Source organism: Ranitomeya imitator, chromosome 4 (assembly GCF_032444005.1).
Source record: "Ranitomeya imitator isolate aRanImi1 chromosome 4, aRanImi1.pri, whole genome shotgun sequence".
Lineage (NCBI taxonomy): Eukaryota > Metazoa > Chordata > Amphibia > Anura > Dendrobatidae > Ranitomeya > Ranitomeya imitator.
In genome coordinates, this window is record NC_091285.1 from 360948856 (window position 1) to 360975729 (window position 26874).

A 26874-nucleotide genomic window follows, 5' to 3' on the forward strand; every position below is an offset into this window, starting at 1 on the left:
ATGCAATAAACCCTATGAACTTTTTCAAGAAACATGCCTCCTGAGTCTCAGACGTTGCACCCGAGTGAGTGAAATCCCTACAGTATACATATTAATATTTAATACAGCGCGAGATAGCTTAAAAGCCGGTAATTCAATTGCCGGCTTTTGCTATCTCCTTCCTAAAACCGACATGATATGAGACATGGTTTACATACAGTAAACCATCTCATATCCCCGTTTTTTTTGCATATTCCACACTACTAATGTTAGTAGTGTATGTGTAAAATTTGGGCTGTCTAGCTATTAAAATAAAGGGTTAAATGTCGGAAAAAATTGGCGTGGGCTCCCGCGCAATTTTCTCCACCAGAGTAGTAAAGCCAGTGACTGAGGGCAGATATTAATAGCCTGGAGAGGGTCCATGGTTATTGCCCCCCCTCGGCTAAAAACATCTGCCCCCAGCCACCCCAGAAAAGGCACATCTGGAAGATTTGTCTATTCTGGCACTTGGCCACTCTACCCCATATCCCACTGCTACACGGGAATGGGAAGAATGAAGGATTAATGTCACCTTGCTATTGTAAGGTGACACTAAGCCAGATTAATAATGGAGAGGCGTCAATTCTGACACCTATCCATTATTAATCCAATTGTATGAAAGGGTTAAAAAAAACACACATTATTAAAAAGTATTTTAATGAAATATACACACGTTGTTTTAATATTTTATTGCTCTCTCAATCCACCTGAAGACCCTCGCTCCGTAACAAAGGAAAAATAAAAAAACAACAATATACATACCTTCCGTTGATCTGTAACATTCCACGATGTAAATCCATCTGAAGGAGTTAATTTTTTTTACAGGCAGGAGCTTTGCTATAATGCAGCTGTGCTCATGGCTGTAAAACCCCAGCGAATGAATGGAATGTAGGTCAATGACTTGTAGTTACCTTCATTCGCGGTGATGCGCCCTCTGCTGGTTGTCCTCATATGAACTCGAGCGTGGGAACTTTTCAGAATATTTTCCCTGCCTCGAGGTCATATGAGGACATCCAGCAGAGGGCGCTTCACCGCGAATGAAGGTAACTACAGGTCATTGACCTACTTTCCATTCGCTGGGGTTTTACAGCCACGAGCAAAGCTGCATTATAGCAGAGCTGCCTGAAAAAAAAAAAAAAAAAAATTAACCCCTTCGGATGGATTTACATCGTGGGACGTTGCATGTTTTGTGCAGCATATTCATTAATTTTGCGGATTTTCTGCGTTTTTCCCACTATTCTATGCATTTGTAAAAAAAAAAAAAACGCACAAGAAATGCACCAAAAAGCGTCAAAAACGCATGTAAAAACGCGAAAAAAACGCATGCGGATTTCTGGCAGAAATGTCCGGTTTTTGTCAGGAAAATTTCTGCAAGAAATCCTGACGTGTGCACATACCCTAAGGGTATGTTTCCACATTCAGGATTGCATCAGGATTTGGTCAGGATTTTATGCAGGTAAAATCCTGACCAAATCTGCACCTGAGGTCACTGGCAGTTCACCTGCGCTGTCCTTGTCCTTACATTGCAGAAAAAACACATGCTGCGTTCTTAAAAGACGTGCCGCATGTGCGTTTTCGCGGGTATGCCGCATGCGTCTTTTAATGCATAGTGGAGATGTGATTTCATGAAATCCCCTCCACTATGCTGTAACATCTGGACGCTGCGTTTTTGACGCTGCATTTTTGATGCTGCGGCTCTACGCAGCGTAAAAAAAACGCAGCGTTTCCTGAACGTGGAAACATACTCTAAGGGTATATGCACATGGAGTGCCCCCAAGGGTTGTGGGGTACTCGGAGCCGGTCCCTTCGGTTCTCAGTGGGGATGTCATGGTGGCTGACCCGGTCCGTGGCCCTCGGGAGGTCCGTTGAATGTGTGGGGAAAGGTCTTTAAAGGGATAGTGTTCGTGACGCCACCTGTGGTATTCGGTCAGGGTGACCGACGCTGCTTAGGGGTCTGCTGGGGTGATGTTATGGCAGCTAGATGGTATACCTTCCCACAGCTGAAGTGTGTCCCCAGGGCTTCCCAGAGTGTAGATGGTGGATGATATAAGGCGCAGTGATTAACGATGACACAAGGTTGCAGTCTCTTTACCTTTACTGAAGGCTTCAGCATCCACAGTCCAGGGTAGGGACCACAGGGCAGGCAAAGTCCAGCTGGTCCGAAGGCAAATCCAGAGTCCCCTTATCCAGGTGGAATTCAATAGCCTTCCTCTAGCGCACAGTAATACATTAAGTCCCTACTTGCATAAGCTCCAATAAGGTCCTCACTGTTGGTACTCCTCTCTCTGTTCCCCGTGATCGGATACAACAAACCCGTATGACGGGTGGCCTGAGGCTTTTTATAGGGACCCTAGTGAAGCCCCGGCCCCCACAAGTTGCCACCCTGCCTCCTGGGTAAATGGTCGGGCAGCTAGCGTGGAATTAACCGTCCTGCCAGTCTCTGAAGTAACGGCATAGAGCTCTTTACTCCCTCGGTGTTCTGGCTACCGGTCCTGCACTTCAGAAAGAGGCAGCTTGCTTCTAGCTGGTCTCCCTCTGATTTTTCACTCCTGTTGCTATGACTTCGTTGCTCACTCACTGCAACACAATTCCTTTCGTGTCCTTTCTTAGGATGCTGCCGCACGTGGGGCAGGCGCAGCTTCGTGTACCTTCCTTCCATAGGCCGAAGTCTGAAGCTGGCTGGAACCCAAGCCAGCCAGCCTCTGCCAAACTCGGTCAGGACCCACTGACTATCTTCTTCTCCCTCCAATCAGCTTCTGTCCCTTTCTCTGACTAACTTCCTCCCCAACCCACCAGTTTTACCCAAGTGTGAGGAGTGCCCTAATAGATAAAAGCATGGCTGGTGGACTGGAGTGTGAAGTGTGTAGTGGTTGTGATACCTGGACAGAAGATCTCCTTCATTGCTTTCAGACGTAACATCACTCCCCCTGGTGGAAGAATAACATTACTGCAACGAACCAGGACTCTGGGGCGCTGGACACACGTCAGGATTCCTTGCAGAAACGTTCCTGACAAAAAACAGACATTTCTGCCAGAAATCCGCATGCTTTTTTTTCGCGTTTTTACATGCGTTTTTGACACGTTTTTTGTGCATTTTTTTCCAAATGCATAGAATAGGGGGAAAAACGCAGAAAATCCGCAAAATTAATGAATATGCTGCTTTTTTACCGCGATGCGTTTTTTCGCAGAAAAAAACGCATCATGTGCACAAAACATGCAGAATGCATTCTAAATGATAGGATGCATAATGTATGCGTTTTTAATGAGTTTTTATCGCGAAAAAAAGTGAAAAAACCTGAACGTGTGCACATACCCTTGCAGTGATTTTTTTCTTATTTTCTTGTTAAATTTGTTACTACATAGACTTGCTTATCCTCTTAGGCTACTTTCACACTAGCGTCGGAATCTCCCCGTTGCAATGCGTCGGGCAGAGATTCCGACGCTAGCGTTTAACGCACTGCACAACGGAGGCAGCGGATGCATTTCTCCGGCGCATCCGCTGCCACATTGTGAGGTGCAGGGAGGTGGGGGCGGAGTTCCGGCCGCGCATGCGCTGTCGGAAAAAGCGGTCCGTCAGGAGTAAAAAACATTCAGTTCTTTCCTGCACGGTGGATCCCGGGTTGCGAACGCACCAATCCCATCTAATAAATATATTCGGTGCGTTCCGCCAACCCTAACAGACATTGATTTTAATGTGTCTACGTGAGTCAGTGTCTCCGGTACGTGAGGAAACTGACACCACACGTATCGGAGCCACTGACGTGTGAAACCGGCCTAACATGAAGTTCAATATGTTACGAAAAAAACCTTCTCAGAATCAGCGGAATCCGTTAAAGCGTTCCAGAGTTATAACCTCATAAAGTGACAGTGGTCAGAATTGTAAAAATTGGCCTGGTCATTAAGCTGCAAATTGGCTCTGTCACTAAGGGGTTAAGAAGTGTTAAACCAGAGGAAACAAGCATGGAAGCCTGGATCTATTAACAGTACATCTATCACATGGTTCTTTAAGTTTCCTTTTTTTAGGTACTGGCACTTTATATTGTGGTTTTCAGTGCTGATTACTGTGTTTTAATTCTGTATAAGTTACCCATCTTAAACATAGAAGTACCTAATGTATTTTACCAGAAAAATATCATGAACTGCAATCATGTTCATCGAATGTAATCAACCATCACAATGTGATGGTGCAAAGAGTTCAACAGTCTCTCTATTAGGGCCCCTTTCCACTTGTGAGGGGAAAAAAAGGTCCGATTTACAGACCGGAAAAACGGATGTAACGTATGTGAGTGTCATGCGAGTGCCATGCATTTTTTGTTGTTGTTTTTTTAACACAACATCCGTATGACATCCGTATTGCTGTCCTTTGAAAAGCCGGTAATTCAGCGCAGTGTACAGTAAAATCACACTGACAGGTTAGATTAGAGTAGATATATACACAGCGAATATGTGTATATATACATATATATGTCAGGGAGACACATATATATATATATATATATATATACATATATACAGTGGGGCAAAAAAGTATTTAGTCAGTCAGCAATAGTGCAAGTTCCACCACTTAAAAAGATGAGGGGCGTCTGTAATTTACATCATAGGTAGACCTCAACTATGGGAGACAAACTGAGAAAAAAAAATCCAGAAAATCACATTGTCTGTTTTTTCAACATTTTATTTGCATATTATGGTGGAAAATAAGTATTTGGTCAGAAACAAACAATCAAGATTTCTGGCTCTCACAGACCTGTAACTTCTTCTTTAAGAGTCTCCTCTTTCCTCCACTCATTACCTGTAGTAATGGCACCTGTTTAAACTTGTTATCAGTATAAAAAGACACCTGTGCACACCCTCAAACAGTCTGACTCCAAACTCCACTATGGTGAAGACCAAAGAGCTGTCAAAGGACACCAGAAACAAAATTGTAGCCCTGCACCAGGCTGGGAAGACTGAATCTGCAATAGCCAACCAGCTTGGAGTGAAGAAATCAACAGTGGGAGCAATAATTAGAAAATGGAAGACATACAAGACCACTGATAATCTCCCTCGATCTGGGGCTCCACGCAAAATCCCACCCCGTGGGGTCAGAATGATGACAAGAACGGTGAGCAAAAATCCCAGAACCACGCGGGGGGACCTAGTGAATGAACTGCAGAGAGCTGGGACCAATGTAACAAGGCCTACCATAAGTAACACACTACGCCACCATGGACTCAGATCCTGCAGTGCCAGACGTGTCCCACTGCTTAAGCCAGTACATGTCCGGGCCCTTCTGAAGTTTGCTAGAGAGCATTTGGATGATCCAGAGGAGTTTTGGGAGAATGTCCTATGGTCTGATGAAACCAAACGGGAATTGTTTGGTAGAAACACAACTTGTCGTGTTTGGAGGAAAAAGAATACTGAGTTGCATCCATCAAACACCATACCTACTGTAAAGCATGGTGGTGGAAACATCATGTTTTGGGGCTGTTTCTCTGCAAAGGGGCCAGGACGACTGATCCGGGCACATGAAAGAATGAATGGGGCCATGTATCGTGAGATTTTGAGTGCAAACCTCCTTCCATCAGCAAGGGCATTGAAGATGAAACGTGGCTGGGTCTTTCAACATGACAATGATCCAAATCACACCGCCAGGGCAACGAAGGAGTGGCTTCGTAAGAAGCATTTCAAGGTCCTGGAGTGGCCTAGCCAGTCTCCAGATCTCAACCCTATAGAAAACCTTTGGAGGGAGTTGAAGTCCGTGTTGCCAAGCGCAAAGACAAAAACAACACTGCTCTAGAGGAGATCTGCATGGAGGAATGGGCCAACATACCAACAACAATGTGTGGCAACCTTGTGAAGACTTACAGAAAACGTTTGACCTCTGTCATTGCCAACAAAGGATATATTACAAAGTATTGAGATGAAATTTTGTTTCTGACCAAATACTTATTTTCCACCATAATATGCAAATAAAATGTTAAAAAAACAGACAATGTGATTTTCTGGATTTTTTTTTTCTCAGTTTGTCTCCCATAGTTGAGGCCTACCTATGATGTAAATTACAGACGCCTCTCATCTTTTTAAGTGGTGGAACTTGCACTATTGCTGACTGACTAAATACTTTTTTGCCCCACTGTATATATATATATATATATATATATATATACATATATATATATATAATCAGTACAGACCAAAAGTTTGGACACCTTCTCATTTAAAGATTTTTCTGTATTTAATAATAATAATAATAATAATCTTTATTTTTATATAGCGCTAACATATTCCGCAGCGCTTTACAGTTTGCACACATTATCATCGCTGTCCCCGCTAGGGGCTCACAATCTAGATTCCCTATCAGTATGTCTTTGGAATGTGGGAGGAAACCGGAGAGCCCGGAGGAAACCCACGCAAACACGGAGAGAACATACAAACTCTTTGCAGATGTTGTCCAGGGTGGGATTAGAACCCAGGACCCCAGCGCTGCAAGGCTGCAGTGCTAACCACTGAGCCACCGTGCTGCCCATTGAAAATTGTGCATTCACACTGAAGGCATCAAAACTATGAATTAACACATGTGGAATTATATACTTAACAAAAAAGTGTGGAACTGAAATTATGTCTTCTATTCTACGTTCTTCAAAGTAGCCACCTCTTGCTTTGATGACTGCTTTGCACACTCTTGGCATTCTCTTGATGAGCTTCAAGAGGTAGTAACCGGGAATGGTTTTCACTTTACAGGTGTGCCCAGTCAGATTTAATAAGTGGGATTTCTTGCCTTATAAATGGTGTTGGGACCATCAGTTGTGTTGTGCAGAAGTCTGGTGGATACACAGCTAATAGTCCTACTGAATAGACAGTTAGTATTTGTATTATGGCAAGAAAAAAGCACCTAAGTAAAGAAAAACGAGTGGCAATCATTGCTTTAAGAAATGAAGGTCAGCCAGTCCGAAAAATTGGGAAAACTTTGAAAGTGTCCCCAAGTGCAGTGGCAAAAAACATCAAGTACTACAAAGAAACTGGCTCACATCAGGACCGCCCCAGGAAAGGAAGACCAAGAGTCACCTCTGCTTCTGAGGATAAGTTTATCCGAGTCACCAGCCTCAGAAATCGCAGGTTAACAGCAGCTTATATTAGAGACCAGGTCAATGCCACACAGAGTTCTAGCAGCAGACACATCTCTACAACAACTGTTAAGAGGAGACTTTGTGCAGCAGGCCTTCAAGGCAAAATAGCTTCTAGGAAACCACTGCTAAGGACAGGAAACAAGCAGAAGAGACTTGTTTGGGCTAAAGAACACAAGGAATGGACATTAGACCAGTGGAAATCTGTGCTTTGGTCTGATGAGTCCAAATTTGAGGTCTTTGGTTCCAACCACCGTGTCTTTCTGCGACGCAGAAAAGGTCAACGGATGGACTCTACATGCCTGGTTCCACCGTGAAGCATGGAGGAGGTGTGATGATGTGAGCGTGCTTTGCTGGTGACACTGTTGGGGATTTATTCAAAATTGAAGGCTTACTGAACCAGCATGGCTACCACAGCATCTTGCAGCGGCATGCTATTCCATCCGGTTTACGTTTAGTTGGACCATCATTTATTTTTCAACAGGACAATTACCCCAAAAACACCTCCAGGCTGTGTATGGGCTATTTGACCAAGAAGGAGAGTGATGGGGTGCTGCGCCAGATCTGAACCCAATCGAGATGGTTTGGGGTGAGCTGGACCGCAGAGTGAAGGCAAAAGGGACAACCAGTGCTAAGCATCTCTGGGAACTTCTTCAAGATTGTTGGAAGACCATTCCCGGTGACTACCTTTTGAAGCTCATCAAGAGAATGCCAAGAGTGTGCAAAGCAGTCATCAAAGCAAAAGGTGGCTAATTTGAAGAACGTAGAATATAAGACATAATTTCAGTTGTTTCACACTTTTTAGTTAAGTATATAATTCCACATGTGTTCATTCACAGTTTTGATGCCTTTAGTGTGAATGTACAATTTTTTGCTATTTCCTTCACAAACCCGACATGATATGAGACATGGTTTACATACAGTAAACCATCTCATATCCCCTTTTTTTTTGCATTTTCCACACTACTAATGTTAGTAGTGTATATGTGCAAAATTTGGACGCTCTAGCTATTATATTTAAGGGTTAAATCGTGGAAAAAATTGGCGTGGGCTCCCATGCAATTTTCTATGCCAGAGTGGTAAAGCTAGTGACTGAGGGCAGATATTAATAGCCTGGAGAGGGTCCATGGTTATTGGCCTCCCTCTGGCTAAAAACATCTGCCCCCTGACACCCCAGAAAAGGCACATCTGGAAGATGCGCCTATTCTGGCACTTGGCCACTCTCTTCCCATTCCCGTGTAGTGGTGGGATATGGGGTAATGAAGGGTTAATGTCACCTTGCTATTGTAAGGTGACATTAACCCCTTCATGACCGGGGGTTTTTCCGTGTTCGTTTTTCGCTCCCCTCCTTCCCAGAGCCATAACTTTTTTATTTTTCCGTCAATTTGGCCATGTGAGGGCTTATTTTTTGCGGGACGAGTTGTACTTTTGAACGACATCATTGGTTTTAGCATGTCGTGTGCTAGAAAACGGGAAAAGAATTCCAAGTGCGGTGAAATTGCAAAAAAAGTGCAATCCCACATTGTTTTTTTGTTTGGCTTTTTTGCTAGGTTCACTAAATGCTAAAAATGACCTGCCATTATGATTCTCCAGGTCATTACGAGTTCATAGACACCAAACATGACTAGGTTATTTTTTATCTAAGTGGTAAAAAAAAATTCCAAACTTTGCTAAAAAAAAAAAAAAAAAAAAAAAAAAAAAATTGCGCCATTTTCCGATACTCGTAGCGTCTCCATTTTTCATCATCTGGGGTCGGATGAGGGTTTATTTTTTGCGTGCCGAGATGATGTTTTTAATGATAGCATTTCGGTGCAGATACGTTCTTTTGATCGCCCGTTATTGCATTTTAATGCAATGTCGCGGCGACCAAAAAAAGGTAATTCTGGCGTTTCGAATTTTTTTCCCGCTACGCTGTTTAGCGATCAGGTTAATACTTTTTTTTAATTGATAGATCGGGCGATTCTGAGCGCGGCGATACCAAATATGTGTAGATTTGATTTTTTTTAATTGATTTATTTTGATTGGGGCGAAAGGGGGGTGATTTAAACTTTTATATTTTTTTTATTTTTTTCACATTTTTTTAAACTTTTTTTTTTTACTTTTGCCATGCTTCAATAGCCTCCATGGGAGGCTAGAAGCAGGCACAGCACGATCGGCTCTGCTACATAGCAGCGATCTGCTGATCGCTGCTATGTAGCAGAATTGCACGTGTGCTGTGAGCGCCGACCACAGGGTGGCTCTCACAGCGACGGGCAATCAGTAACCATAGAGGTCTCAAGGACCTCTATGGTTACCATTCACAAGCATCGCCGACCCGGGGTGACGGGGGTCGGCGATGACGTCATTTCCGGCCGCCCGGCCGGAAGCGGTAGTTAAATGCCGCTGTCTGCGTTTGACAGCGGCATTTAACTAGTTAATAGGTGCGGGCAGATCGCGATTCTGACCGCGCCTATTACGGGCACATGTCAGCTGTTCAAAACAGCTGACATGTCCCGGCTTTGGTGCGGGCTCACCGCGGAGCCCTGCATCAAAGCAGGGGAGCCGGCATCGGACGGTATAGTACGTCCGATGCCGGTAAGGGGTTAAGCCAGACTAATAATGGGGATGCGTCAATTATGACACTTATTCATTATTTATCCAATTGTATGAAATGGTTAAAAACACACACACACACATTATTACAAAGTATTTTAATGAAATAAAGACACAGGTTTTTGTAATATTTTATTATCCTTGTAATCCACCTGAAGACCCTCATTCTGTAAAAAAGAAAAAAAAAAGAAAAAAACAACAATATCCCATACCTTCCGATGATCAGTCTCGTCCCACGCTGTAAATCCATCTGAAGGGGTTAACTAATTGTACACCCAGGAGCTCTGCTAATGCAGCTGTGCTCCTAGCTGTAAAACCCCGGGGAATGAATGGAATGTAGGTCAATGACCTGTAGTTACCTTAAGTCGGTGAACTTTTCAGAATATTTTCCCACGCTCGAGTTCATATGAGGACATCTAGCAGAGGGCGCATCACCGCGACTGAAGGTAACTACAGGTCATTAACCTACATTCCATTCATTCCTCCGGGTTTTGCAGCCAGGAGCACAGCTGCATTAGCAGAGCTCCTGGGTGTCAAATTAGTTAACCCCTTCAGATGGATTTACAGCGTGGGACGAGACTGATCATCGGAAGGTATGGGATATTGTTGTTTTTTTAATTTTTCCTTTTTTACAGAATGAGGGTCTTCAGGTGGATTACCAGGATAATAAAATATTACAAAAACCTGTCTTTATTTCATTAAAATACTTGGTGGTGTGTGTGTGTGTGTGTGTGTGTGTGTGTGTGTGTGTGTGTGTGTGTGTGTGTTTTAACGATTTCATACAGTTGGATTAATAATAGATAGGTGTCAGAATTGATGCCTCTCCATTATTAATCTGGCCTAATGTCACCTTACAATAGCAAGGTGACATTAACCCTTCATTACCCCATATCCCACAGCTACACAGGAATGGGAAGAGAGTGGCCAAGTGCCAGAATAGGCGCATCTTCCAGAAGTGCCTTTTCTGGGGTGGGGGCAGATGTTTTTAGCCAGGGGGGGGCAATAACCATGGACCCTCTCCAGGCTATTAATATCTGCCCTCAGTCACTGGCTTTACCACTCTGGCGGAGAAAATTGCGCGGGAGCCCACGCCAATTTTTTCCACGATTTAACCCTTAAATATAATAGCTAGAGCGTCCAAATTTTGCACATATACACTACTAACATTAGTAGTGTGGAATATGCAAAAAAAAGGGGATATGAGATGGTTTACTGTATGTAAACCATGTCTCATATCATGTCGGGCTTGTGAAGGAGATAGCAAAAGCCGGCAATTGAATTACATTATATATATATATATATATATATATATATATATATATATATATATATATATATATATATATATATATATATATATATATATATATATATATATATATATATATATATATATATAATATGTATATATACCTATTCTATGTGTATATATCTACTCTAATCTAACCTGTCAGTGTGATTTTACTGTACACTGCGCTGAATTGCCGGCTTTTCAAAGGACACCGATGCGTAAAAATCGGACAGCACTCGCATGGTGCGAGTGCTTTGCGTTTTTTTTCTCGCACCCATTGACTTGCATTGGCGAGTCTCGTCCGAGAATCGCAGCAATACGCAGCATGCTGCGATTTTTTTTTTTTTTTTTTTTTTTTATCGGATTGCACTCGTCTGTTTTCCTCGCAAGTGGAAAGGGGCCCTTACAGTGGAAACATTATACATAGAAAATGTTTTCTTCTGATGGTCAAACTTTCTTTTCACTAGATTTAGTGGAAGCCCCTTGATATTTATTTTTATAGCATAGCCAAGGCTATTGAAGAATTATTAAAAAGGTCTCTTTATGTTGAAATAAAATATTTTAATGCTTATCATTTTGTTGCAAAATAAGTTTGTATTTTTTATTTTCAGTGACTATATCAACGAGTACCTACTTCGATGGCCTTTTAGTGACTGGATTATATACATCTACAAGCATTCAAGCATCTCAAAGTATCGGTGGAGCCAAGGCATTTGGATTTGGTGAGTCCAGTATGACACTTTACATGCTCTTGAATGTACCAGCTCGGAGCAGCACAGAGAAAAGCAGACAAATTCAAAGACTAGTCACCCAATTTACAGAAGTGAAGAAGGGACTGAAAATTAAAGGAACTGCCCTAGAAATATTTAAAAGGACAGTAATGGAAAGCACAAATTACTTTAACTATGCAATATGCAGTTTTAATTGTGAACCAGAGTTTAAAAATTCACAACAATTTCGTTGTGTGGATTTAACCTCATTGAAAGGCTCTTTATTATATATATATATATATATATATATATATATATATATACATATATATATATATATATATATATATATATATATATATATATATATATATATATATATATATATATATATATAAACAGGCGTCTATTGTCATTTTAAGAGGGATTTTGCTCAGAACCCTCTATATTGGAGTGAAAAGCCTCTATACAATAAGGCTCTTGCTCCTGAGAATTCACTAAAGTTGTATGTTGAGCAATTTTATTTTTTATTTTTTCTATAAAATACTAAATTTTTATAGATATAATGGTATCGTAATCAAATATTTTAACAAAAAACCCAATACCTAAAAAATATCTTTATTAAAGACTATTAAAAACCTTTTGACAATTTACCACAAACCCACATCCAAAAGAATATAACTTAGCTCCTACTACACCCTGTTACTCCCTAGTATACCCTTCCTGACAGCGGAGGTTGGCACCCTATCTTGTACGCAAAATGGCGCCCCCACTCAACGACGGCTCGCCCTAGATACACGCTATTGAACCCTAGAACCAATTCCGTCTGAACAAATATATATCGGGTGCAATCTTAAAGCATGACGTCAAAGAAAAAGAAAGGAAGGTTGAGAGTAAACCGTTGGGGCTGATACCTTACCCTAAGTAAGCCAACACTCAGCTGTAAAGAGAAGGAGCCAAATACAATATACTTATAACATGACTAAACAGTAGAACTCCAGATAAGCAAGCAACAAACTAGGGTAAAGAAAATTATATCTAAAAAAGCCTGAACTAACTGGCCCTTAGATAACCCTATACACACTGTCCCTGCCTGACAGCAGAGGTTGGCAGCCTACAAATAAACGACAGTGGCGCCCCCGCTCCCGTCGGCTGACCCTCAATAACCCTACACGTTTACCCTCTAACCCTACACGTTTACCCTCTCACTGATGAAGGTGGTGAGGGAACCACGTGTGTAGAAAAACAAAACGGGGAAAGAGTGCGAAGGACAGTGTAAACTCAGATTAATAAGTTTAAAGCAGCTTAACATGCAAAAAATACTAAAAATAATATACACAGGGCATATGCTATTCAACTACAAAGTTGTATATATCAGTGCCTGCCACAGACTAAGAGGAGCCTGATATGTCATGGACTCCCGCACCCCAACACTGGACATATCCCTATCCCCCGACTAAAGAGCCCGATATGTCATGGACTCCTATACCCCACCCTGGAAACATCCCCTATCCTCTAAAAGGAATTTGATATTCCCTGGACCTCTATATGCCCCCCCTCCCCCACCCCCGTATTTTTACCATATGCTTTGGCAATGCTAACATGTACTTAGTCCTGCCAATAAAGCTCATTTGAATTTGAATTGAATTTGAATTTGAATTATATCCAGCTTTGGACGAAAAATAGAGCAATTATTTGAGTCATGCAAAAGATCAAAAAACTACGGCCGCCATAATCAGAGGAAATTACCATGTGCCGCACGAGAGGTTGGTACACAAAATGAGAATGCTTGGTCTGGGGGAAAATGTGTGTAAATGGGTTAGTAACTGGTTTAGTGATAGAAAGCAGAGGGTGGTTATAAATGGTATAGTCTCTAACTGGGTCGCTGTGACCAGTGGGGTACCGCAGGGGTCGGTATTGGGACCTGTTCTTTTCAACATATTCATTAATGATCTGGTAGAAGGTTTACACAGTAAAATATCGATATTTGCAGATGATACAAAACTATGTAAAGCAGTTAATACAAGAGAAGATGGTATTCTGCTACAGATGGATCTGGATAAGTTGGAAACTTGGGCTGAAAGGTGGCAGATGAGGTTTAACAATGATAAATGTAAGGTTATACACATGGGAAGAAGGAATCAATATCACCATTACACACTGAACGGGAAACCACTGGGTAAATCTGACACGGAGAAGGACTTGGGGATCCTAGTTAATGATAAACTTACCTGGAGCAGCCAGTGCCAGGCAGCAGCTGCCAAGGCAAACAGGATCATGGGGTGCATTAAAAGAGGTCTGGATACACATGATGAGAGCATTATACTGCCTCTGTACAAATCCCTAGTTAGACCTCACATGGAGTACTGTGTCCAGTTTTGGGCACCGGTGCTCAGGAAGGATATAATGGAACTAGAGAGAGTACAAAGGAGGGCAACAAAATTAATAAAGGGGATGGGAGAACTACAATACCCAGATAGATTAGCGAAATTAGGATTATTTAGTCTAGAAAAAAGACGACTGAGGGGCGATCTAATAACCATGTATAAGTATATAAGGGGACAATACAAATATCTCGCTGAGGATCTGTTTATACCAAGGAAGGTGACGGGCACAAGGGGGCATTCTTTGCGTCTGGAGGAGAGAAGGTTTTTCCACCAACATAGAAGAGGATTCTTTACTGTTAGGGCAGTGAGAATCTGGAATTGCTTGCCTGAGGAGGTGGTGATGGCGAACTCAGTCGAGGGGTTCAGGAGAGGCCTGGATGTCTTCCTGGAGCAGAACAATATTGTATCATACAATTATTAGGTTCTGTTGAAGGACCTAGATCTGGGGATTTATTATGATGGAATATAGGCTGAATTGCATGTCTTTTTTCGGCCTTACTAACTATGTTACTATGTTACCCCACAAAAGATACGCAAAAAGATACTGCGACTCTCCACATTTGCGCAACCTCCAAAAACCACAAAGTGACTTAAACTGGGATCTAAGAGGTACACAAAAACTATAAAAGCCCCAGGCAGTGATTTTAAACTTGGATAACACACCAAATGAGAACAAAAATATAGACGTGAAACCTCATTAAGATATAACAGATCAACCACTGCATACAGAAAAAAACTATTGCAGCTCTCCCGTCTTGCACAATTCCCAGAAGATATACATTGCCCAACAAATGTAGTAAGCCACAACAAACTAAGAAATCAGATCTTATCTGGAGTCCACAGGATAAAAGGATGCCTCAGGAGGAATTGTGCAAGAGGGGAGAGCTGCAATATTTTTTTTCTGTATGCAGTGGTTGATCTGTTATATCTTAATGAGGTTTCACGTCTATATTTTTGTCCACATTTGGTGTGTTATCCAGGTTTAAAATCACTGCCTGGGGCTTTTATAGTTTTTGTGTACCTCTTAGATCCCAGTTTAAGTCACTTTGTGGTTTTTGGAGGTTGCGCAAATGTGGAGAGTCGCAGTATCTTTTTGCGTATCTTTTGTGCGGTAATTTCCTCTGATTATGGCGGCCGTAGTTTTTTGATCTTTTGCATGACTCAAATACTTGCTCTATTTTTTCCTCCAAAGCTGGATATATACAACTTTGTAGTTGAATAGCATATGCCCTGTGTATATTATTTTTACTATTTTGTGCATGTTAAGCTGCTTTAAACTTATTAATCTGAGTTTACACTGTCATTTGCACTCTTTCCCCATTTTGTTTTTCTACACACGTGGTTCCCTCACCACCTTCATCAGTGAGAGGGTAAACGTGTAGGGTTATTGAGGGTCAGCCGACGGGAGCGGGGGCGCCACTGTCGTTTATTTGTAGGCTGCCAACCTCCGCTGTCAGGCAGGGACAGTGTATATAGGGTTATCTAAGGGCCAGTTAGTTCAGGCTTTTTTAGATATAATTTTCTTTACCCTAGTTTGTTGCTTGCTTATCTGGAGTTCTACTGTTTAGTCATGTTATAAGTATATTGTATTTGGCTCCTTCTCTTTACAGCTGAGTGTTGGCTTACTTAGGGTAAGGTATCAGCCCCAACGGTTTACTCTCAACCTTCCTTTCTTTTTCTTTGACTGCACGCTTTAAGATTGCACCCTATATATATTTGTTCGGACGGAATTGGTTCTAGGGTTCAATAGCGTGTATCTAGGGCGAGCCGTCGTTGAGTGGGGACGCCATTTTGCGTACAAGATAGGGTGCCAACCTCCGCTGTCAGCAAGGGTATACTATGGAGTAACAGGGTGTAGTAGGAGCCAAGTTATATTTTTTTGGATGTGGGTTTGTGGTATATTGTCAAAAGGTTTTTAATAGTCTTTAATAAAGTCATTTTTTAGGTATTGGGTTTTTTTGTTAAAATATTCCATAAAATGCTACAAAGCTGGAAGATTTTTAAAAAGTGAAACAAAAGGGGGAGTAGAGGTAGCAATGCCACTTAAAATCAAATAGTGTATGAACCAGGCAGGAATATTTTTTAGTATTAAAGAATAAATGGTATACAGTACATAATACTAACGAATATTGTTTCTAACATTTCAGTTGTTCCTGATTTTTAATTGGCAGCGATACCTGTATACTTTTTAAAGGTTTATTTTTTCTAAATTTTCATACTGAGATTAAGATGATCCGTCCAGTTGACCATGGAGCGCAAGCTGCAGCTGAGTAGAATGAGCACACTCCCTTGTACTCTCTCTCTGTCCCATGCACTGTGGAGCGTCCTATATCTTTTTTTAATGTTTGTATTCATCACAGATCAGAACATGGGCTTTTAACAGCAATTTTCAAACACAATGCTCCCATGTTTGATTTCACTGTCAAAAGCCCACGTTGTGAACTGGATATTTCTTATAATTGTGGATTTGTAGACTGAGTTAGTGAGGCTCATTTTACCAGTTTTGGTTGTGATTTGTTTAATGTGGATGGTGAGCAGCTCCAGCAGATTTGTCTATGAATGCTGCGCAAGAGCCATACATTCAACCCCTTTACCACCTTACGAGTTTTGCGTTTTCATTTTTACCTCCCCTTCGTAGAAACATAACTTTTTTATTTTTCTGTCAATGTAGCCATTTGAGGGTTTGTTTTTATGTGTGACGAGTAGTACTTTTGAGTGACACCAATGAATTTACCATATACTGTATTTTTTCAGACTATAAGATGCACCGGACTATAAGACGCACCCCATCTTTTCAGAAGGGAAAATAGGGAAAAAAATGTGTCAAATGGGGTCCGTCTTACAGTCCGAATTCAGCTTACCAGGGAAGGGATCGGCACAGGTGGAGGAGTGGTCACAGGGGTCGTTTGGTGGTCCAGGCTGGTGCGGTGGCCTCAAAAATCCAATCCCAAGCTGGTGCTGTGGCAGCGGCTCTGTGCTGGGGCAGGGGCTTTGTGCTGGGTCAGGGACGCTCTGCTGGGGCACGGGCTCTGTGTTGGTGCTCTGTGCTGGGGCAGGGGCTCTGTGCTGAGGCAGGGGCTCTGAACTGGGTAGGGGAGCTGTGCTGGGGCGTGTAGTGGCAGTGGCCTCCGGGAACATGGCCGCTGGATCGGGGCGGCGCATGCTCAGATTCAAATCTCGGCAATGAGATCTCGTCTTGGGACAAGATCTGAATCTGAGCATGTGCCACACCTGGCTCGGCAGCCATCTTCCCAGAGGCCATGTTCCCAGAGGCCGCCGCAACATGGCAGCAACAGATGTGCAGGGGCCTCTGGGCTTTGACGTAATGCCGGCGGAGCCCCCCACGGAGCACAGCCCGCCACACAGCCTGCCACCACCATGCCACAGATCCCTGCTGCACCGTCACAGCCGCAGGATTTGTAAGTATATTGCGACCATAAGATGCACCCGCATTTTCCCCAAAAATTTTTTGGGAAAAAAGTGCGTCTTATGGTCCGAAAAATACAGTAACATAGTAACATAGTAACATAGTTAGTAAGGCCGAAAAAAGACATTTGTCCATCCAGTTCAGCCTATATTCCATCATAATAAATCCCCAGATCTACGTCCTTCTACAGAACCTAATAATTGTATGATACAATATTGTTCTGCTCCAGGAAGACATCCAGGCCTCTCTTGAACCCCTCGACTGAGTTTGCCATCACCACCTCCTCAGGCAAGCAATTCCAGATTCTCACTGCCCTAACAGTAAAGAATCCTCTTCTATGTTGGTGGAAAAACCTTCTCTCCTCCAGATGCAAAGAATGCCCCCTTGTGCCCGTCACCTTCCTTGGTATATTGGAAAATGGGGGGAAAAAAATCCAACCAAGCGTGGTGAAAAGTGCAATTCCACAATTAATTTTTGGGGGTTTTATTTACCATGTTCACTAAATGATAAAATTGACCTGCCATTATGATTCACCAGGTCATTACATGCACGCAGATACCAAACATGTATAAGTTCTTTATTTACCTTAAGTGGCAACAAAAAATCCAAAATGTCGCCATTTTCCGAGACTTGTAGTGGCTCGCTTTTTTCGTCATCTGGGGGTGGGGGAAGGATTATTGTTTCCACGCCAAGCTGGCGTTTTTATTGACACATTTTGTTGTAAATACAATGTTTTGATCTCCTGTTATTTAATTTTATTGCAATGTTGTGGCAAACAAAAAAAACTTAATTCTGAGTTGTTGTTTTTTTTTCTCAGTTCGCCGTTTACCGATCAGATTAATTTACTTTATATTTTGATAGATCTGACATTTCTGAGCTCAGCTACATATATGAACTATGTTTATTTTTTATTATTATTGTTTTATTTTGAATGGGGCAAAAGGGGGGTGATTTGAACTTACCATATATATTTTTTTTAATTTTTAAAATATTTTTTTAAACTTTTTCTTTTTTACTTGCTTCAATAGTTCCCTTAAGGAGACTTGAAGCTGTGATCATCCAATCACTACACATAGCAGGGATTCAGCCGGCAAACAGCCAGCTCTGCCGGCAAACAGCGCGAGCAGGGGACAATGAATGAAAAACCTGACGTGGGGTCCCCCCTATGTTGTTAAACCAACCCGGCAAAACTCACAGGTGCGGGCTGCTATTCCCAGGCTGGTAAGAGGCTATGGATATGGGCCCCCCAGCCTAAAAACAGCAGCCCGCAGCTGCCCAGAAAAGGCACATCTATTAGATGCACCAATTCTGGAGCTTTGCCTGGTACTTCCCACTTGCCCTGTAGCGGTGGCAAGTGGGGTAATGAGGGGTTAATCTCACCTTCGTATTGTAAGGTGACATTAAGCCCAGCTTAGTAATGGAGAGGTGTCATTAAGACACCTCTACCTTACTAATCCTATAGTTGGTAAAGGGTTAGTTAAACACACCACACAGTAACAATAAAGTCTTTTAATGAAATCACACACCACACAGTTTTTCCATCCTTATTATACTGGTAATCCAAGCGACGCTCTCGATCTCCTTTAAAAATATAAAAATAACAAACCAACAATATACCATACCTGTCCATCGTTCAGTCAGTCCCACGTTGTAATACATATCTAGGGGATAGACAGCTTACAACCGGGAGCGGTGCTAATAAGACCGGCCTGGCTGTTAACTACTGGGGAATGAATGATACGCAGCGGGCGCAGGCTCAGTAACTAGCGATGACATCGTGGGAGAATGAAAGTGATGAGGTCACTGTGACAATGCTTGAACTGCCGTGACCTCATCACTTGCATTCTCCCAGGGTCCTGTGGTTACAGGAGTTCATGCTGGCGAGCGAGCATAGGCTCAGTGACGTCAATGCTAGTTACTGAGCTTGTGCCCTCTGCTTCTCATTCATTCTCCCCTGCTCGCCGGCAGAGCAGGGGAGAATGGATGACAGCCGCATTCAGCATTACACGCAGGGGAACAGCACTTACAGTAGCGCTACTTCCCCGATGACCGTCCGAGTGGTGCTGATGCGGCACACAGGTGGCACACGGTGGCAACACATGTGCCACATGTAGTACACACACGGACCCTTATATCTCTGGTACCGGTTTTTCCGGTACCGGAAATATCAGGGTGTGTGAAACAGGCCTAATAGCGTTTTGAACCTGCCCAGTGCCAGCACTTAGACCCCTGTTTCTGATGACCTCCGGGTCTGCCAGCTACGGTGGCTTGTTAGACTCAGGTAAAACTGTCAGGTGCCATACAAAGCAGTACATGTGTGTTGCAATGCATGAGACCAGTGATCAGAAAAAAATTGAAAGACCCAAGCAGAGACTAAGTAAAAATTAAAAAAGTTAAAAAAAAAATGTTTTAAAATTATTAAAAAAATCACAATATAAGTGTAAAAAAAGAACATGTTAAATGAATACTTATATTTATGTAAAAACAAAAAAAGTACACATATTTGGTATCACCGCGTCCGGAACCACCCGACCTTTATGGGTATGTGCACAATTTGCAGATTTGCCTGCGGATTTTTCTGCACTAAATCCGCAGCTCTTAGCAGAAAACGTAGGTGTGTTTTTGATGCGTTTTTTTTTTTGTGCGGTTATGATGCAATTTTTGATGCGTTTTTGTATGCGTTTTTGAAAGCTAAATAAATATGTATTATTGAACAAAAAAAAAAGATTTGTCATGTCTTGTCCAACCTCCTCTTTTATATTTGTCCAACCCACACTCCATTGCACACATAGATAAATAGATAGATAGATAGATAGATGGATAGAAGGAATGAGATAGATAGATATATCTATGGATATATGTAGATAGATATATGGATAGTTAGGCTACTTTTACACATCAGTTTTTTTTCGTCAGGCAGGATCCGGCAAATTTTTGAAAAAACGGATCTGTTGTAAGTAGTGAAAAACTGATGCAACTGATCCATTTTTTTAAGAGAGAGAGAGAGAAAGGAAAATGTTCATGATTTGAATGGAAACATGCATTAAAAATCGGATTCGGAAGCCGGATTCATCATTTTACATCTCAGTTTCATACGTTTTTCGCCGGATCCATCGCTCTGTGTTTTTTCGCCAGACAGAAAAACTGTTCTTCTGTACGTTTTCTCCGTCCGCCAGAAACAGCTTTTCTGACGGATCCGGCAAAAAACGGTTGAAACGTGTGGCCATCAGGCGCAATCTGTCGCTGATACAACTCTATGACAAAAAAACGGATCCGGCGGAAAAAAAACCCGGATCCGTTTTCAAAACTCGACCGATTGTGCCTGACGGCAAAAACCTGATGTGTGAAAGTAGCCAGATAGATATATGGATTGATACAGTATATCTGTGTCTATAGATCTATCTATCTATAAATATATCTATAGATAGATATAGCCATAGTTATCCATCTATAGATATATAGATGTATATATGGATATATCCATAGAGATATCCATAGATGTATAATAGCAAGGCCTATGTTTATTAATGAACGTTTAATTAAAAAAAAACAGAAAAAAATGGTGCGGGCTCCCGTGCAATTTTCTGCAATTTTCAGGCGGAAAGCCGACGGCCAGGGGCCAATATTTGTAGCCTGGGAAGGGGTTCATACCCATGGCCCTTCCCAGGCTATGAATATCAGACCGCAGCTGTCTGCGTAGCCTTATAGGGCGACCCCCCCAAAACAAAAATGACATGGGGTCCCCCTATATTTTATAGCTAGAAAAGCTACGCAGACAGCTGCGGGCTGATATTCATAGCCTAGAGAGGGACCATAGATATTTGACCAACCAGCAACAAATACCAGCCGCCCCAGAAATGGCGCATTTGTAAGATGCGCCAGTTCTGGCACTTAGCCCCTCTTTTCCCACTCCCCTGTAGCAGTGGGATATGGGGTAATAAGGGGTTAATGTCACCTTGCTAATGTAAGGTGATATTAAGCCCGATTAATAATGGAGAGGCGTCAATAAGACGACTATTCATTACTAATCCTATAGTAGTGAAAGGGTTAAAAAAAATAAAGACACAGCCAGAAAAAAGTATTTTAATATTCTTAATTTAACCATACTTACCATACTCGATCACCTGCAAAAATGTAAAAATAATAAACCGTATTCTCCCTGTCCAACGCAGTCCAATTAATAACGAGTGTCCCACGATGATCTCCCCTATAGAACAGTGACATCGGGTGATGTCACTGCTCTATAGGGCCTCCAGTGACACACTGACAGGAGACAATGGCTCCTGCAGTGCATCACTGAGGTTACCTTAGTTCAGGGTCTCACTTTATGGCAAAGCTGTGTGGGAATTTTCCACACAGCAGTGCCACAAGTGAGACTAGGGGCTATTTTTTACAGTGGCGGAGGAATACATTTCGGAAGGATACCTTCCGTCATTGTATTCCTGGAGCCCCTAGAAAGCAGTCACATCAGCTAATGTGGCTGCTCTCCACGGGAGATCATCGTGGGACACTCATTTTAATTGGATATCTGTGGATCAGGGGATATATTGTTTGTTGTTTTAATATTTTTTACAGGTGACAATGGCTTCAGGGATCAAGGTGACAAGGTGATGGTGAGTATGTACTCTATGTTGTAAGTACTGTATGTCTCTATATGTATTTTATGTAATGTATGAATGTACTGTATGTATTTATTTTATGTTGTATGTACTGTTGTATGTTGTATGTACTGTTATATGTTGTATGTACTGTTATATGGTGTATGTTGTATGCACTGTTGTATGTTCTGTTGAATGTTGTGTATATATATATATATATATATATATTATTTCAGACATAACCCTCTATGGAAGAATCCCTGTAGTGAGGCAGATGGAGGCAGTGCGGATACTGTCTTTCCTGTGACACGGCGGTATCTGTCTTTTTAGGTGTGCATAAAAGCACAGTTCGCCACAGTTTCGTGCACCTCTGAAAAGGACAACGCTGAACACAGGCCAGACGGAGTCCAGAATAACTCTGCTTCCTCTTTATAGTGAATGGATCTCTTGGGGTTTTCATCTGAATCCCGCCACTCGGAGATGTAGACGGAAACTCCAAAGTAAATGCTCATCGTAGAGCGCAGGATCCAAAATGTTATGCAAAATGTTCCCAATAAAAGCTTCAACTCAATCCACAAAAAATCCTCCACTAAGGTCCATCATCTGTTATTGGAGACATAGGGTTCTTCCATGTTACTGGTAGAACAAAGGCTCTGTAAAAATCGCTATGGCTCTTCTCCCTCCAAAAGAAATCTAATGAATTCTGCACTTCCAAATACAAATGCCCCCTTCCCTTCTGAGCTCCACAGTGTGCCTGTCATGAAGTGACTGACCCAGTGGGACGCAACCCAACAGTTGGTTGGTCACTAGTGATGAGCGAATATACTTGTTACTCGAGATTTCCCAAACACGCTCGGGTGTCCTCCGAGTATTTTTTAGTGCTCGGAGATTTAGTTTTCATCGCCTCAGCTGAATGATTTACAGCTATTAGCCAGGCTAAGTACATGTGGGGGTTGCCTGGTTGCTAAGGAATCCCCAAATGTAATCAAGCTGGCTAATAGCTGTAAATCATTCAGCTGCGGCGAAGAAAACTAAATCTCCGAGCACTAAAAAATACTCGGAGTACACCCGAGTGTGCTCGGGAAATCTCAAGTTATGAGTATATTCGCTCATCACTAGTACCTGCCTACCCTACAAAAATTGCACAACAAATTTTGGTATCTTTTTCTCTTGTTACCCTTGTGAAAATAAAAAAAAATTGGAGCTAAAACAACATTTTTGTGGGGAAAAATGTGATTTGTTTTTTTTGTTTTTTGTTTTTTTTCACTGCTCAAAGCATCTGCAGGTTCAAGGTGCTCACCACGCATCTAGAAAAATTCATTGAAGGGTTTAGTTTCCACAACAAATTTTTGGGCCCATTTTTTTCTTGCTACCTTTCTGAAAATACAAAATTTGGGGCTAAAATAATATTCTTGTGGTAAAAATGTGTTTTTTTAATTTTCACGGTTCAACATTATAAAATTCTGTAAAGCCCCTGAGGGTTCAGTGTTCTAACCACACATCTAGATAAATTCCTTGAGGGGTCTAGTTTCCAAAATGGGGTCACTTGTGGGGGGTTTCTACTGTTTAGACACCTCAGGGGCCCTCCAAACGCAACATGGTGCGCTATCAATTTTAGCCATTCCAAAGCTCAATTGATGCTCTTTCCCTTCTGAGCCCTGCCGTGCTCTGAAACAGAAGTTTTTTCACCACATATGGGGGTATTTGTGTACTCAGGAGAAATCAAGCAACACATTTTATCGTGCATTTTCTCCTGTTACCCTTGTGAAAATTAAAAATTTGGGGCTAAAGAAACATTTTTGTGGGAAAAAGTTTTTCCTTCCACATTCCATTAATTCATGTGAAGCACCTGAAGGGTTAATAAACTTTTTAAAAGTAGTTTTGAGCACCATGATGTTTGCAATTTTTAAAATGGTGTCACTTTTGGTATTTTCTGTTATTTAGGCCCCTCAAAGTCACTTCAAATGTGATGTGGTCCGTTAAAAAAATTGTTTTAATTTTATGGAAAAATTAGAAATGTCTGATCAATTTTTAACCCTTCTAACTTCGTAACAAAAAATAATCATGTTTAAAAAATTGTGCTGATGTTAAAGGGAACCTGTCAACCCCAAAATGGAAGGTGAGCTAAGCCCACCGGCATCAGAGGCTTATCTACAGCATTCTGGAATGCTGTAGATAAGCCCCCGATGTATCCTAAAAGATGATAAAAAGAGGTTAGATTATACTCACCCAGGGGGGTCCCGGTCCGGTTCTGGTCCAATGGGCATCGCGGTCCGGCGCCTCCTATCTTCATCAGATGACGTCCTCTTCTCTTCATGCTGCGGCTCCGGCGCAGGCGTACTTTGTCTGCCCTGTTGAGGGCAGAGTCACCCAACTTCCATTTTACAATATAATTATGGAAACAAGAAGAGATCCCATATTAAGATAAAAAATAGCTTTTATTTAATAATAGTAAAAAACAAAATTACTGTCAAAAAGGACACCAAGTGAAATATAACACCAAAATACCACTGACGTAAATAAATACAATGGATATTCTTTTACTAACAGTATTAGCAATCACCAGATATATCTATATGATTTATAATCTCTCATCTAGGCAGGTTGGTGAGTTCCCCACCATTAAATGATATACATGAAAAATAAATTACTGTCAAAACAACGTGTATACCTATATAGTGGACATAAAGATGACAATTACTGTCAAAGTCATTTATACAATCCCTATCAGTATAAATAAAGCCACGACCTAGTCAATAAAAGTAACCCAGCAGTGCCAAATAATATTGGTATTCAACGATAAATTAATAATGGTTAACTGCGGATAACCCCCTATTGTCCAGAAAGGCAACACTATATACACCCGATCTCTTATGCTCATATAGGCATATATAGATATAAGGCTGGTAATGAGGCTAGTACTACATTTCATCATACTATGACAATCAGACCGCTAGTCCCATACATGCATTGACTGATCATAATTACCTAAATAGATGGTGTTAAGAGTCGAGTTCCCACTGCTGCACAGGGGGACTCTCGAGCCGTGTCTGCTGTGGTCTCCCATTCTGCATCGGCCGCAGTGGAGCCTGCTCAGCGGAGATGTCGGTCCCAGCGTCTCATTGAATCTTATACAGTGCAAAGGGTTACTGCTGCCTCTCCTTGCTATTCTATTGTATCCTGCACTGGTCTGCGACGAGCAGGCTTTTCTTTTCTCAGCGCCAGTGTGGTCATGTGTGTGGTCAGGAACCCGGCTGAAATAAGCCCCTAGAATGCTGGCACCTCCGGTGAGGAGTTTCTCATGAGTGAATTCAGGGCTGGCTAATAGCCATTAGAATTCCAGCTCACCCGGAGAGAAGCAGCGTGTTTGGGTGGGACTGCATGACCACTGTCGGCTCTACTCAGTAGCTGTGTTCCCTGTGAGCTAAACAGGGCACAATGTTCTCTTTACTACGGGCTCTGTGAAGTGTCAGAGTTCGTTTATACTAATTTTCTTCACCGCCTTACTTAGCAGCAGGTTCTTTCCTGCACGGTGGATCCCGGGTTGCGAACGCACCTATCTCATCTAATAAATATATTCGGTGCGTTCCGCCAACCCTAACAGTATACTAGTGCCAGGATCTGGCTAAGTAATGGCAAATGAACAGCGATTGCAGGGGTACATCCAGCTGCTGGAGGGCCGGTTGGCGTCTCTCGAGCGTGCAACCTCAGCGGTGGATGTTACCGCAATACCTGTTCAGGCTGCTAGCGTGGCTGCAGCAGCTTTACCCACTGCCACCTCTGTTCCGACCTTCTCACCTCCCATTGCCTGAAAAATACTCTGGGGACAGTAAGTCCTGTAGGGGTTTCGTGAGCCAGTGTGGTATACATCTCGAGCTCCTGGCTGCACGTTTTCCCACAGAGCGGGCAAAGGTGGGATTCATAATCTGTCTCCTGTCGGACAGAGCTTTGGAGTGGGCTATGCCGCTGTGGGAGCGCAACGATCATGTGGTGCGGAGTGTTCCTTGGTTTCTGGGCACTCTGAAAAAGGTCTTTGTAGGACCTCAAGTCACCCATGATACGGCGCTCCAACTGCTGGCATTGACTCAGGGTTCGACCATGGTCAGCCATTTTGCCGTCCACTTCCGGACATTAGCATCTGAGTTGGAGTGGCCAGATAAAGCCCTCATTCCTGTATTTTGGCTGGGGCTGGCTGACCATGTGAAGGACGCTTTGGCCACTAGGGAGATTCCCGCCACACTGGAGGAGCTCATAGCTGTATCAACTTGCATAGACCTTCGTTTTCACGAGCGAAGGTTGCAGCGAGCCCAGTGTAGGCAGAGGTTTCGGCTGGCTCCCACCTTCGCCAGACCTTTGGAATCTCTGGTCCAGGTGCCCGAGTCACATGAGGCCATAGAGGTGTCACGAGCGGGGTCCAAGTCCCGGTCGGCTCGTGCACTTAAGGTCTGTCATGTTTGCCAGCAGTCAGGACATCTTGCCTCCAAGTGTTCTTAGCGGTCGGGGAAACGTCAGCGTCTAGTGGCAGTTGGAGGAGGTACACTAGACACAGATGTTTGCCTCTAAGTTGTCCTTCAAGGGGACAATTACCATAGGCCCATCCACTCTTACGGTAGAGCTATGCGTGGACTCTGGGGCGGAGGGTAATTTTATGTCATCCGCTTTCGCCCAGCGACACGCAATACCCCTGGTCATGCTCACCAAACCAGTAACCGTTCGAGTGGTAAATGGGTCAACACTACCCTCAC

At 42.5% G+C, this 26874-nt stretch overlaps 1 protein-coding gene across 4 annotated transcripts in view; it reads left to right on the top strand.

Moving 5' to 3' along the window:
• Positions 1-26874, top strand: part of RELN (reelin) — a 1116896-nt gene that overhangs the window by 180625 nt on the left and 909397 nt on the right. For all 4 annotated transcript variants that reach the window (XM_069765109.1, XM_069765110.1, XM_069765107.1 and 1 more), the window contains exon 2: positions 11619-11729. In XM_069765109.1, the coding sequence (XP_069621210.1) occupies positions 11619-11729 (111 nt within the window). The remainder of the gene's footprint in view (positions 1-11618; positions 11730-26874) is intronic.